Source organism: Gorilla gorilla, chromosome 3 (genome assembly GCF_029281585.2).
Source record: "Gorilla gorilla gorilla isolate KB3781 chromosome 3, NHGRI_mGorGor1-v2.1_pri, whole genome shotgun sequence".
NCBI classification, from domain to species: domain Eukaryota; kingdom Metazoa; phylum Chordata; class Mammalia; order Primates; family Hominidae; genus Gorilla; species Gorilla gorilla.
The window spans coordinates 64,350,590-64,363,798 of record NC_073227.2 but is presented as its reverse complement, the minus strand read 5'-3'; the positions used below and the strand labels follow the sequence as shown (position 1 = coordinate 64,363,798).

Genomic DNA, 13,209 nt, shown 5'->3' with positions numbered 1-13,209 from the left:
TTGTATTTTCTATGGAGATGATGATATCATACTTAAATAATAAGTTAAAAATTATCTCTATACTTCTAAGGTTTATACCAGTTATTTATTTATTTTGGTATTTCATTTGGATCACAGTTGAGCAGGTCCCAGGATAACCTACATCCTTGCTTGGGTCCTGAAGTTTAAAAATACACATTTTGAAGTTTTCCCATTAAATATAATATTTGCTATGAATTTTTTTTAAAAAAATGAATGATTCCACCAAGTTAAGGAAACTACTATATACTAGTTTTCTAAATTGTTTTGTATTTTCTTGAAAAATACTAAAGTTCATAAATAGTTTTTTTTAATTTACTTGGGAGTTTTTTTTTTTTTAGACTATCTATTAGACTATGAAGTAAGTGACATGATTGATTTAACTCTCTTTACTGTCTGGAATAAATCTTAATTGATTATGATGTTTATGCACCATTACATTTTGTTATTTAGTAGCTTATTTAAGGCTTTTAACTAAGTTCTGAAGTGAAATGTTAGTATAATGTATTTTTTGTACTCTGGTAAGGATAATTTTTTGTCCTGGTAAAGATAGTTTCAGAGGACAAAAAATATATTATAAAAACTTTTATGAGTAGACTCATAAAAGTTTTTCTTGAAAGAATGGAAAGGAGGATAGAAGTAGGCCTTCAACCCACTGGCTGTGCTGGAGAAGAAAGCATGGTTCCTTTCTTAAAGAAATCTTCCATGTTTTCTCTAAGTAACCCTTTGTTGAGCATTTAATGTGGACATACTAAAAGTAGAGCTTTGTTTTTTTTGTTTTTTTTGTTTTTGTTTCTGTTTTGAGATGGAGTCTTGCTCTGTCACCCAGGCTGGAGTACAGTGGTGTGATCTTGGCTCACTGCAACCCCCAGCCTCCCGGTTTCAAGCAATTCAAAGTAGAGCATTTTAATGCTAATAAGAGGCTGGCACTTAAGATGAGAGATTCAAAAGAATATAGATTCCTGAAAAATTTCACTGTTTGCAAATTGAGCAGTGCTGCAACATGTACTGCACGGAGGTCATAAAATGTAACTAGTTATGGATGACACACTTTAACCTGGTAGGTGCTAGATCTTAACAGACATCCCAAAGGCCAGCAGGTGCTTCCTTGGCTCCCTGTGATGGAGTCTAGGCGTATTAAAAGCAGAGGAAAAGACAGAGCTCTCAAGAGCTTTGTGTTGTGTTCTTACTAGAGTTTGCAGAGCAGTAGGCATCTCAGGATAACAGATTCTTATTGAGTAGATCAGTTAGGAGACTGAGGGTGTCAGGAGAGGAGTCTCTGATATAAGATTCCTGGTTCCCCGAAGAGACTCAGTTTCACTGAAGTATATACAGATTTAGAGGAGAAAAGACCAAGAGATTTTCAGCATCGCAGTGGTGATTGCAATCACTCAATTATTAATGAAAGGCTGTGCAAGACAAGACCTAGGAATGACCAGATATTTTGTTGGCATAGATGTCAGGAAAAGGCAGAATACTGGCAAGAAATGAGGAAGAGAGAGAGAGAGAAGAACAATATAACTTTCTTGAGTGCGAAGGTGGCAGACAAGTAGGAGCCCAGCTGGGATTGGCGTAGGAAGGACGGAATGCTGACTAGTGTGACCTCATTGCCCTAGCTTTCATTTTAGAGGAAGGCCTGTCCTGCTGGAACTGGGGCTGAGGGAGGCTGTCTGTGGAAGCAGAAGACTTGGAAGAATTCAGGCACTGGGGGCAGTAGGTACGGTATTTGTAAACAGAAGGTGGTTGATGTAAGCCAAAAGGAGATACCATCCTGATATGCTCTATGAAAGGGAAGATGTGCCTCATGTGTGTGATGCAGCTGGGGTGTGGAAACACTGAAGAGAACAAGATGAAGGAGTTTGCGTAGCAGTGGGCATATGTACAATTTAACACCTGGACACTTATCAGTGGAGCAGGAAAGTGACTCTGTAACCAACATTAACATTACTTTGGATTTGTAATCGCAATGGTTCTATGATTTATCTCTCACTATTCACAGATAATTATAACTTCTGGTTTTATAAACCCAAGCCGTTTTACATTTGCTTTTCTAAATTTGAATTTTTAAATCCTTTATATATATATAAAAGTTTTTCTTTTTTCATTTAGGCCTAACCTAGATTAGAAGAAGAATTTTTCGTTGAGTTTTAGGTAGAACTTATTTGCAAAGTGTTGTGGGGCTTGAGGCTTTCTTAGAGAGAGCAGCAAATGGATAATTGTCATGTAGTCATATGCATATATACATATTTTATTAGTTATTGGTATCTAATTTAACTTTATTATGATCAGAGAGTAAACTCCAATTGATGTTAATTCTTAACACATTTTTGAAGCTGTCATTTGGCTTAGAATATGTTTGATTTAAGATTTTTTATTTTGTGATGTAGCTTTTTATGTATTTATAAAATTTGAATTATTATTTTGTTTAAATGTTCTATAATATTTCTTAATGTTTTTCTCATTGACTTTTTTAAGAAGATTATCTTTCAATTTCTTTTAACAATTTGAATTAGGAATAATTATATCTCATTGGGCTTCTGTATTAAAAGCAGAATTGAGATAGAGCTCTTAAGTAATTAATCAGGTCTGCTCACTGACACAGTAATAGCTCTTGTGCAGTAGATGTGCAGTGTGATTTTTCTCAAAATCTTTACAAGAAAAATTACAATGGACATTCACTGTTCCATATAAATGATAAATTCAGTACTTCAGATTATACTTCAAAAGCTTTTACTAATTTGTAACTTTTTAAGAACTATCGAATATTCTTTTCTTGAGTCTACTGAACTCTAAAAAGATCCCAGTGAGATTATCTTATTTATTGTGGAGGTGAGAAAACTGAGGCTTATAAAAGATAAGATACTTCCAAAATTAAATAAACCTTGCCTGCTTCCAACTGTGCTGCAGTGCCTTTGACAGTTCAATTTGTTGGAATCTTTAGTTAGTACAGATGTATTTTAAATACTGAGTTGTGCTTTTCTTGTGTTCTAGTTATTCTCCCAAGCAGTTTATAATCTGTTGTTTATTCAATGAATGTTTCTGTTGGAAGTTGGTGAAGAGAGAGGTGAAAATCCCATACAGTATGAAAAAGAATATAACAGAATTTCACCCAGTCAGAGCATGTTTGGCAAGGATTACAAAAAGTTATTAATTTCTTGACTTATTTTACTTAAATTAAAAGTTTGTATATTCTCTAAGTGGAAAAAAGAAATCCTGAGAGTAGCTAATACAGTCCTTAAAGTACTTCATCTCTTTACATTCCAATGACCCTATTTTATCAGCCCCACAGTTATAGGTTCTAAGGAATTCAAGGCTCAATGTAAGTGTAGAAAATACTGGACCTCCAAAAGTGAACCAGGAAACATTATAAATTTTAATCATAAATATCAATAAGTAAGATATGTCAACTTGCTAAAAATATTTTATGGTTCTTGAAGCGTTACTGACTAAAGTAAGTTTTCATTGATTACAAAATAAAAACAAATATAAATGTGTATATACAGGCATCTTCTCATTTGTTTCATTTTTCCTATTCAAATTTCAAAGTTTTGAAAAGTCATAAGAAAAAAACATTAAACAATCCAATTCTGGGGCTTAAATTTCTAATTGAATCTTCAGGAACATTTCACATGTGATGTTATGTCTTTTATTCTTTATAGTCAAATGATTGCACTTAGTAGAACATTGCCGTCATATAGTGGACTTTTCAACACTAAGGATATAATATATTCATGAATTAAACTTAGATTTCTCATGTAAACCAAAGTACTTTGGTTATCTCTTTTAATGTTCATTAGGAATTTTGGAAATACTTCCATTTCAATTCAGAGTATGAAAATTCATAGCATTTACTAAACTTAAACTAATAATCTAAAAGAAAATGCTACTTTATATAAACTGAGGCCCTTTAAATGTATGTATTAAAGATCAACTCAGAGGCAGTGTCTCCCTCATCTTCTTTGTATTTACACTTAATATATAACTTCCAAAATACTTTAAAAAAAAACCTAATAAACCTAATACAGAATCGTGTATGTATTTTTTCCTACAGCCCCTTTTTTGAGGTCCGAAGGTCAATACACAAGAGCAATTATAATAGCAAATATTTATATGGTACTTTTGCACATTAAAGTTTGTATATTTGCATAGTTTTGTGTAGCAAATAAAACTACCAAGATCTTTTACTTGATACACACAATGGTCCTATGAAGGAACTTCAGCATGTATCCCCACTTCACAGAAGAGGGCTATGAGGTGCAATTAGCGAAACATTGCAGAGTTATTAAAATGCTCGGCTGGCATTCAAATTCAGGCAGGCTGGTTTGCACGTCCGTGTTTTCAGTCACTGACATATAGCGTTTCATACTTTAATATTAATAAATAATCATGGAATGATATTATTATTTTATTCAAACATAAGACTCAAAAATTGCATACAGGCATACCTCATTTTATTGTGCTTCTCTTTTTTGTATTAATACTTCCCAGACATTGCATTTTTTACAAATTGAAAGTTTGTAGCAACTCTATTTCAAGCAAGTCTATCAGTGCCATTTTTCCAACAGCATGTGCTTACTTCATAGATCTATGTCACATTTTGGTAATTCTCACAATATATCAAACTTTTTCATTATTATTATATCTGTTAGGGTTATCTGTGGTTACTGATCTTTGATGTTACTGTTGTAATTATTTTAGGGCCCCATGAACCTCACCCATATAAGACAGCAAACTTAGTCAATAAATGTGTGTGTTCTGACTGTTCCACCGACCAGCTGTTCTTCTGTCTTTTCCTCTGCCTCTCCTTGGGTTCCCCTCTTCCCTGAGACACAGCAATATTGAAATTAGGCCAATGAATAACCCTGCAATGGCTTGTAAGTGTTCAAGTGAAAGAAAGTGTCTCTAACTCTAAATCAAAAGCTAGAAACCATTAAGCTTAGTGAGGAAGACATGTCGAAAGCTGAGATAGGCTGAAAGCCAATCCTCTTTAACCAGTTAGCCAAGTTGTGAATGCAAAGTAAGGTTCTTGAAGGAAATTGAAAGTAGTCATCTATTGAACACATGAATGATAAGAAAGCAAAACAGCCTTATTGCCTCGAAAGTTTTAGTGGTCTTGTTAGAAGATCAAACCAATGTCAACAATCTCTAAAGCCAAGCCTAATCCAGTGCGAGGCCCTAACTCTCTTCAGTTCTATGAAGACTGAGAGAGGTGAGAAAGCTGTAGAAAAAAAGTTTGTTTGAAGGTAGCAGAGGCTGGTTCATGAGATTTAAGGAAAGAAGCCAGCTCCATAACATGGAACTGCAAGGTGAAGCAGAGAGTGCTGATGTAGAAGTTGCAGGAAATTATCCAGATGATAGAGCTAAGATCATTGATGAAGGCAGCTACACTAAACAACAGATTTTCCATGTAGACAAAACAGCCTTCTATTGGAACAAGATGCCATCTGGAACTTTATTAGTTAGAGAGAAGAAGTCAATGTCTGGCTTCAAGGCTTCTAATCCTCAAATAATAGACTGACTCTCTTGTTAGGAGATAATGCAACTGGTGAATGTAAGTTGAAGCCAGTGCTTACTATCATTCTGAAAATCCCTAAGAATTATGTTAAGTCTACCCTGCCTGTGCTCTATAAATGGAACAACAAAGCCTGCATGACAGCACACCTGTTTACAGCATGGTTTATTGAATACTTTAAGCCCATGTTGAGACCTACTGCTCAGAAAAAAAAAAAAAAAAAAAAAAATTCTTTCAAAATATTACTGATCCCTTACAAGGCACCTTGTCACCCAAGAGCTCTGATAGAGATATACAAGGAGATTAATATTTTTATACCTGCTAACACAACCTCCATTCTGCAGCCCATGGATCAATGAGTAATTTCTCCTTTAAAGTCTTATTACTCAAGAAATAAGTTTTTTAAGGCTATAGTTGCCATAGATAGTGGTTCCTCTGATGCATCTGGACAAACTAAATTGAAAACCTTCTGGAAAGTATTCACTATTCTAGATGTCATTAAGAACATTTGTGATTCATGGGAGGAGTAAAAATGTTAACATCAATAGGATTTTGGAAGAATTTGAGTCCAACCCTTGTGGGTGAATGAGGAGTTCAAGACTTTAGTGGAGGAAATAACTGCAGATGTGGTGGAAATAGCAAGATAACTAGAAGTAGAAGTGGATCCTGAAGATGTGAATAAATTTCTGCAATCTCATCGTCAAATTTTAATATGTGAAGAGATGCTTCTTACAGTTGAGCAAAGAAAGTGGTTTCTTAAGATAGAATCTACTCCTGGTAAAGATGCTGTGAACATTGTTGAAATGACAACAAAGGATTTAGAATATTACATATTTCGTTGAGAAAGCAGCAACAAGGTTTGAGAGGATTGACTCCAGTTTTGAAAGAAGCTCTATTGTGAGTAAAATGCTATCAAACTGTATGACATACTATAGAGAAATCTTTCAGGAAAGGAAGAGTTAATCGATGTGGCAAACTTCACTGTGGACTTATTTTAAGAAATTTCTATAGCTCCCGTAACCCTTAGCAACTCATCACCCTGATCATTCAGCAGCTTTTAACATCCAGGCAAGTCTCTCCATCACAAAAATATTAGAACTCGCTGAAGCCTCAGAATTTGGTAACTTTTTTTTAACAATAAAGTATTTTTAAATTAAGGTATGTATAGTGTTTTACTCTATTGCGTGCTTAATAGACTACAATATAATGTAAACATAACTTTTATACGCACTGGGAAATCCCCAAATTTGTGACTCACTTTATTGTGATGGTCTGGAACTGAGCCTGCAGTATCTCTCAGGTATGCCTGCATCTTATTTGCATGCAACCTACCAATTCATTTTTGTAAATCTGATAGAGAGGGATACTGAATTCTAATAAGTATTTAATTGTATAAATGAAGTACAACTTAATACTTCATTATTCATTCTCCTTATTGATACCCTTAACTTCTCTCACATATAAATTAATTCTTTGCTAGTATTAATATATTGAGTTAAAGAAACTTATATAACATTGAGTTGTAGAGGAAACGTAATTTGTATAATATTGAGTTGTAGAGAAAATAAAATCTTATCTGTCATTGATCCGATATTTATTGGTCTTAATTTATTATACTCAGTTTTTCCTAATTTCAGACTTACCTGATTCATAAGCAGCGCACAATCTATTATTTAAAGTTTAATATTGGTGTTTTGCCTTCAAATTTGCAATATTGATATGGATCATTGAGTCATAGGGATAAAATGTTTATGATATATTCTAAAATGTTTGTGATGTATTCTAAACCATTTATTTTATTTATTTGGTTCATTTCATTCTCCTCTTAATACATTTCCTATGAACAAAACATAGGAATATAGCTTTTGGTAGTAATACTTGAATGGTAATAAAATTCATAGTTGAAATATAATGATCTCTATCATTTATAATGTTTACTTGTATATTATGTGACTTTCATGTTTTTGAAGAATTTTTAATATCTTTAATGCTTATTTATTTGTTATATGACCATAGAGAAAAATTATTAATATTTTACTCAGAACCATTGAATTAAATTCTGAATGCCAGGCTGGGCACGGTAGCTCACGCCTGTAATCCCAGCACTTTGAGAGGCCGAGGCGGGCGGATCACAAGGTCAGGAGTTTGAGACCAGTCTGTCCAACATAGTGAAACCCTGTGTCTACTAAAAATGCAGAAAATTAGCCTGGTGTGGTGGTATGCACCTGTATTCCCAGCTACTCGGGAGGCTGAGGCAGGAGAATCGTGTGAACCCGGGAGGCGGAGGTTGCAGTGAGCCGAGATTGTGCCATTGCACTTTAACCCAGGCGACAGTGTGAGACTCCGTCTCAAAAAAAAAAAAAAAATTCTGAATGCCTTTTATTTTTATTCTTCCTATAGTGATGAACAAAGAACAAATATAATAATATAATTTCAGGATGGTATAGTCCCATCAACGTAAGGTACATTTGGAAGAAATATTAAGCTGTCAAGATTTCTATCATAAGTATAACCATTTGATTGAACATTTTTAATGTAATAGAATAAAAGATGAAATGTTTAGATTTTTTTTTCTGCTCACTAATCTAGCTATGCTATCATAAATATCCTTAAACCACTGGGTAGCAGATCACTTACTGCTATTTTAGATATACATTGTAATGTTGCCAATCTATTCGTGTTATTATATGTCTGACCAATTTAAAACTTTAATAACATATCCCACGTAAAACATTCTTCCTCCACTGCCTGCTAAGATCTGTGGCTAGGGGATTAGTATAAGAAAAGTTGTTTCTTCTTTCTACTATTTAATATATTCTGTGAACACTACAGTCCTAAAATGGTCTTGTTTGTCCCCTTGCATTTATAAGGACTTGGAGCACCTGGCCTGGTAGTATGGCAAAGCAGTGTCTCTTAGATCAAGTGAAGCTTGTGGAAGTCCTTTATCTCAGGTTACTGCTGGCTCCTTTTCGAATATGGGTAACTGAATCTTCTTAGTCCTCAGTTTGGAGGCCTCGTTGTTGATTGAGGAAAAGCCCATTCAACATACAGATGCGTTAGTATACATTACCTGTTTTCTCTTCTATGAGGAATAGTTTTATCTTGAGAAATCTGTAAGTCACTACTTATAAATGATAAGGTAAACCTATAAGTTCCTCTTAACATCTGCTAAGAACATATTAGGCCTTTGCATACACATTTTTACAAAATTCTTAAATATACTCCAGTAAAATTGTTTTAGTCATACAACCTGTAACGGTATTTTGTTTAAATGGATTATCATTAGTAAAACATAATAAAAATTATTCAGCTATAGAACTAGTTCTGTGGATCTGCTTTTTCAAATTAAAAAGAAACAACAGCATGGCAACATTACCATCAATTTAATTTGGATTTGCTAGAGAAAACTATAAAACTAGATTATCTAGGCCAGTAGAATATTTGACAAAAATTATGGAGGGTACTGACATATCCTAGGTAATCTTTAGTGATCTGTAGATTTTAAATCATTGTATATTACTTATCTCATTTTTGGGATAAAATAAATGCTTTGTTAATTATTGCACAAATCAAGCCACTGTAAACTAAAATATTGTGCCTTAAACTCTGTTTTGTGAGAGTCTCATAGTAGGCAGTCTAAACCTAGTATTTCAGCTCCACATAAATAAGCAGCTTCCTTTTTGATGCCTAAGGCTCTGCATCACTGTCTTTTAGTCAAAGGACAGCAGCAAATTGTAAAGAGGAGACCAATTCCAATCCTTTAATTGACAAGACCCAGAAATGTCACAGTTCACTTGTGGCCACATCTCTGTGGACACTACTTCTACATGTAACTATAGCAAAGTATAAGTGAAGCTGGAGTTGCTGTTGTCTTTGTTATTAAATGGAGCAACTAAATGGTCCCCACCAGTTGATAAAAACTGCTGAATTGCACCCTGATATCTCTATTTTTGATATTTCATATTAAAAATAAAAAATATGTCACCTCACCATTGCAAACTTTGTATTTTAATTTTTAAAAGCGTTTTTATAGTACAGAGATAGAGAACAAAACGCAGGGGCAGGGGAAAGAAATGGGGAGATGTAGGTCAGAGGAAACAAAGTAGCAGATATGTAGGATGAACAAATCTAGAGACATAAGGTACATGAGGGCTATAGGTAATAAAATTGTATTGTGTATGGGATTCACTCTAAATGAGTAGATTTTAGCTGCCCTGCTACAAAAACAAACAAACAAACAAACAAAAAATTGGTAACTATGTGAGATGATGGATACATTAATTTCCTTCAATATAGTAAACGTTTTACTATCTACGTGTATCCCATAGCATCATGCTGTGTGTCCAAGATACACATAATGAAATGTATTTAAAATCTATACAAAGCTCAGTCCATTTTGTAGAGCATTTTTGCATGGATGCCTATGTGTCAACCTCTGTAACTTTCTTTTCTTGCCATTGTACTATACGAATTAAGATAGAATTATTCGAATCGTGAACAGGACATAAGAGATGGAATATACTGATGCAATGGGATGCATATAATATAATAAATATCACATTATTATGTTTTATAAATTTTTGATGGTAATATAAGTACAGGATTTTTCTTTCTAGGCCTGTTTTACAGCTGTTAAATACCATCAGTTCTTACAAATTCTTCTCTCTTTATCTTTCACATATCCATGGCATTATTTAAATATCTCTTGGATTTCCGTTTCTTGGCTTAAAACTCTCTTTGAATGTCCCCGTCCAGTACTGACCAATAGAACTTTCTGTGATGATGGACATGTCCATTATGGCAGCTACTATGTGAAGCTTTTGAGTACTTGTGTTGTGACTGATGTGACTGAGGAACTGAATTTTAAACTTAATTTCATTTAATGAATGTAAATGTAAATAGCCAGACATGACTAGTGATCACCCCATTGGACGTACAGTTCTAGTCACTCTCTGCTTCGTTTACCAACTTATTTCAGCCACATCTATTTTACTGCATCATATTACTCCTGAAATATCCTTAAATAAATTTACTTACTCAACATTTATGTATGTGGGGTTTTATTCTCTGGATGAGAAATTTTGTATTTTCGGTGTGATTTTACCCTAGCTTTGAATAGTCTAATAATAATAACCGTATATAATATTCATTGAACACATTTTGTGTTAGACACGGTTCTGAGCATTTTATTCATAATAAATTGTTTCATTATCACAAGAAACTTGCATTATAATTATCACCATCTTATATATGCATAAAAGGACACAACCACAGGTTAATTAATTTTTGTCTAAGATCAAATAGGCAGCTAGTAAGTGGCTGAGCTAGGATGTAAACCTCAGGCAAACTGGCTTCAAATACGATTCTTTATTATTTCATCATTCTGGAGAGTGAGTTTTCATCAGTGGTTCTCTTTATTCAAAATACATCACAGTTGCAGCCTGTCTAGGAGCTTTATTTGTGTATGCATAATATAGGAAACTATCTTGCCTCTGGCAAGTGAGAAGAGAAAGGAACAGTTTCTCTTCTTTCTTTTTCTTATCACAAGCAAAAAAATACGTTTATAAAAATTGATCCAAAACATTCCTTATCTTCACTAATTGAGTATTAGGATCTTATTTTATCCAAATGATATTAAAAAATTAGTAAACATAAGTGAAAATAAGCAGGCATTGTATGTTTGTTCCTATTACTACAAAAGATTATTCAGGTTTATCTTACTCAAAACACAAACAGAAATAGTTTTAAAGTACTCAAGATAGATTATTTTCTAAGGGCTATAATGTTAAGATTTAACTCAGGTCAATCATCTCCAAGTTAAAATTACTTAGAAGCGTACTGTCCATAATTAAGTAATCTTACCTACTAATATTATGGAATAAGAATACCTTTAGGTGACATGAAATCTGTCATTTTAAGCATGCCCCCAAGCCTTTTCAAGATTGCTCATAAAATTTCTTACTCTCTAGAGAAATGTGATCTCTAAGAAATAAATGTCTCTTTCAAGTCACAAGTAATATGAGCACATGATAAAAAAATGGAATTTTGAGTCTTAGAAGGGATATTGCAGTATTATAAAATTGCTTTTATTTCTTGTTATTTAAGTTCTCATGGTCATTTTAGGATTTACCTTCTAGATATAAAGGATAATGATTTCTTTTAGGGAGGTGGGGGACAGAGGCCTTTGGGGACCAGGAGAATATTTTTCATATGAAATTCTTTGTCATAAAATGCTAATGTTGGTGTTCTTGTCTTTATGTCTATGCATTCTTTAGCTATGAGGATAACAGACCCTTCATCAAGTAAGAATGACCTGAATGGCTGATAAATTCCGTTTATCAGTGTGGTCCCATGAACCAGCTGTCAGATCAGTACTGAAAAATCATTAGAGCTTCTGTCATTCACATAGAGGCAGAAGAGCAAACTGTGCAGGAAAATAATCTGGCATACAACCTATATGCAGAATAAATATGCTGCAGGTGTATTGCCAAAAAAAATTCTGCTTCACCTCTGTTAATTGGATATCACCTGAATTCAGTGCCACAGCAATAACAATTTCCTGTGGTACAGACTTGTTTCTCTTTTAATAGCTTCCCTTTCATTGTGATGTGTTCCTCTGTGCCACATACGTCCGCTTTTCTGTTGTTTGTTTGGGCATCATTCATCTAAAATTATTCTGTCATTTACTGGTATATCTTCAAAATGATCTTACGGGTATAAAACTACCCAATTGCAATTGATATTAATGAATTGCTATACTAAATATAAATAAAGAAAAAAATGCCTTCTTCAAAATTAATTTTTACATATGCAAAATTATCCCTTTCAAATTTGACACCTGTCACTTGATTAATGATCTAATCTGTATGAATATATTTCAGTGTCTGAAATAAAGCTACAAGTCTGTACTAATCTAATAAATATGAACATAAATGTTAACATTTAGACATTTTCGGATACATATTTTAAAATTACAAGTCCTGCAAGAATAAACTAAGATTGGTAACCTATGGGCAACCTTGCTATAGACTTTCAGTTTGTTCTTCTGGTGAAGAGTCCTTTGTTTTCATTTTTCTCCAGTGCCATTTCACTTCTTCATGCTTTTGCTTTCCTTCTTTTGTTTTTTTTTTTTTTTTTAGAAATCGGGGCTCATTGCAGTTTTCTACCACTTAACCCTTGGGCCCATCATGTGTTTTCCAGTGGTTAATGACTGACTTATGTATTTGATCCTATTATTTTGTTTTTAAATCTAAATGGCAATATTGCCTTGATTTAATGGCAATTCTTATTTTTTCTTTTTCCAACGTCCATAAGAAGCTGAGAGCTTTTCCTTGAAAGTTAGTATACTTCTGAATCCAGTTGTAGAATAAAATATTAACACCTAAAATGTTTTGTAATTCATATAAGCAAACATGTAATATGTAATAGCAAAACTCCCTTAGAGATTTTTTATTCAAGAATGTTGATGTTTTCAATTAAACATGTTAAATATAGTGGGCATTTAAACATGAAATATAGTGGCTGATTGTTATGGGAGAAAAATAGTAAATATTTATAATTATTTTTAATAAGACTTTAATAATTAACTACTTTGGGACCATATCTTTCTTAAGATGCAGTTCTCTCTAAAAAACAAATTGAACTCAGCTTCAGATTATGATAAACATATATGATTTTTT

General features: G+C 33.3%; 1 protein-coding gene across 48 annotated transcripts in view; it reads left to right on the top strand.

Moving 5' to 3' along the window:
- Positions 1-13,209, top strand: part of ADGRL3 (adhesion G protein-coupled receptor L3) — an 860,164-nt gene that overhangs the window by 804,625 nt on the left and 42,330 nt on the right. For 22 of the 48 annotated variants that reach the window (XM_055385312.2, XM_055385293.2, XM_055385291.2 and 19 more), the window contains one exon: positions 11,806-11,832. The exons of the other annotated variants lie outside the window; for them this stretch is intronic. In XM_055385312.2, the coding sequence (XP_055241287.2) occupies positions 11,806-11,832 (27 nt within the window). The remainder of the gene's footprint in view (positions 1-11,805; positions 11,833-13,209) is intronic. 48 annotated transcript variants of the gene reach the window in all.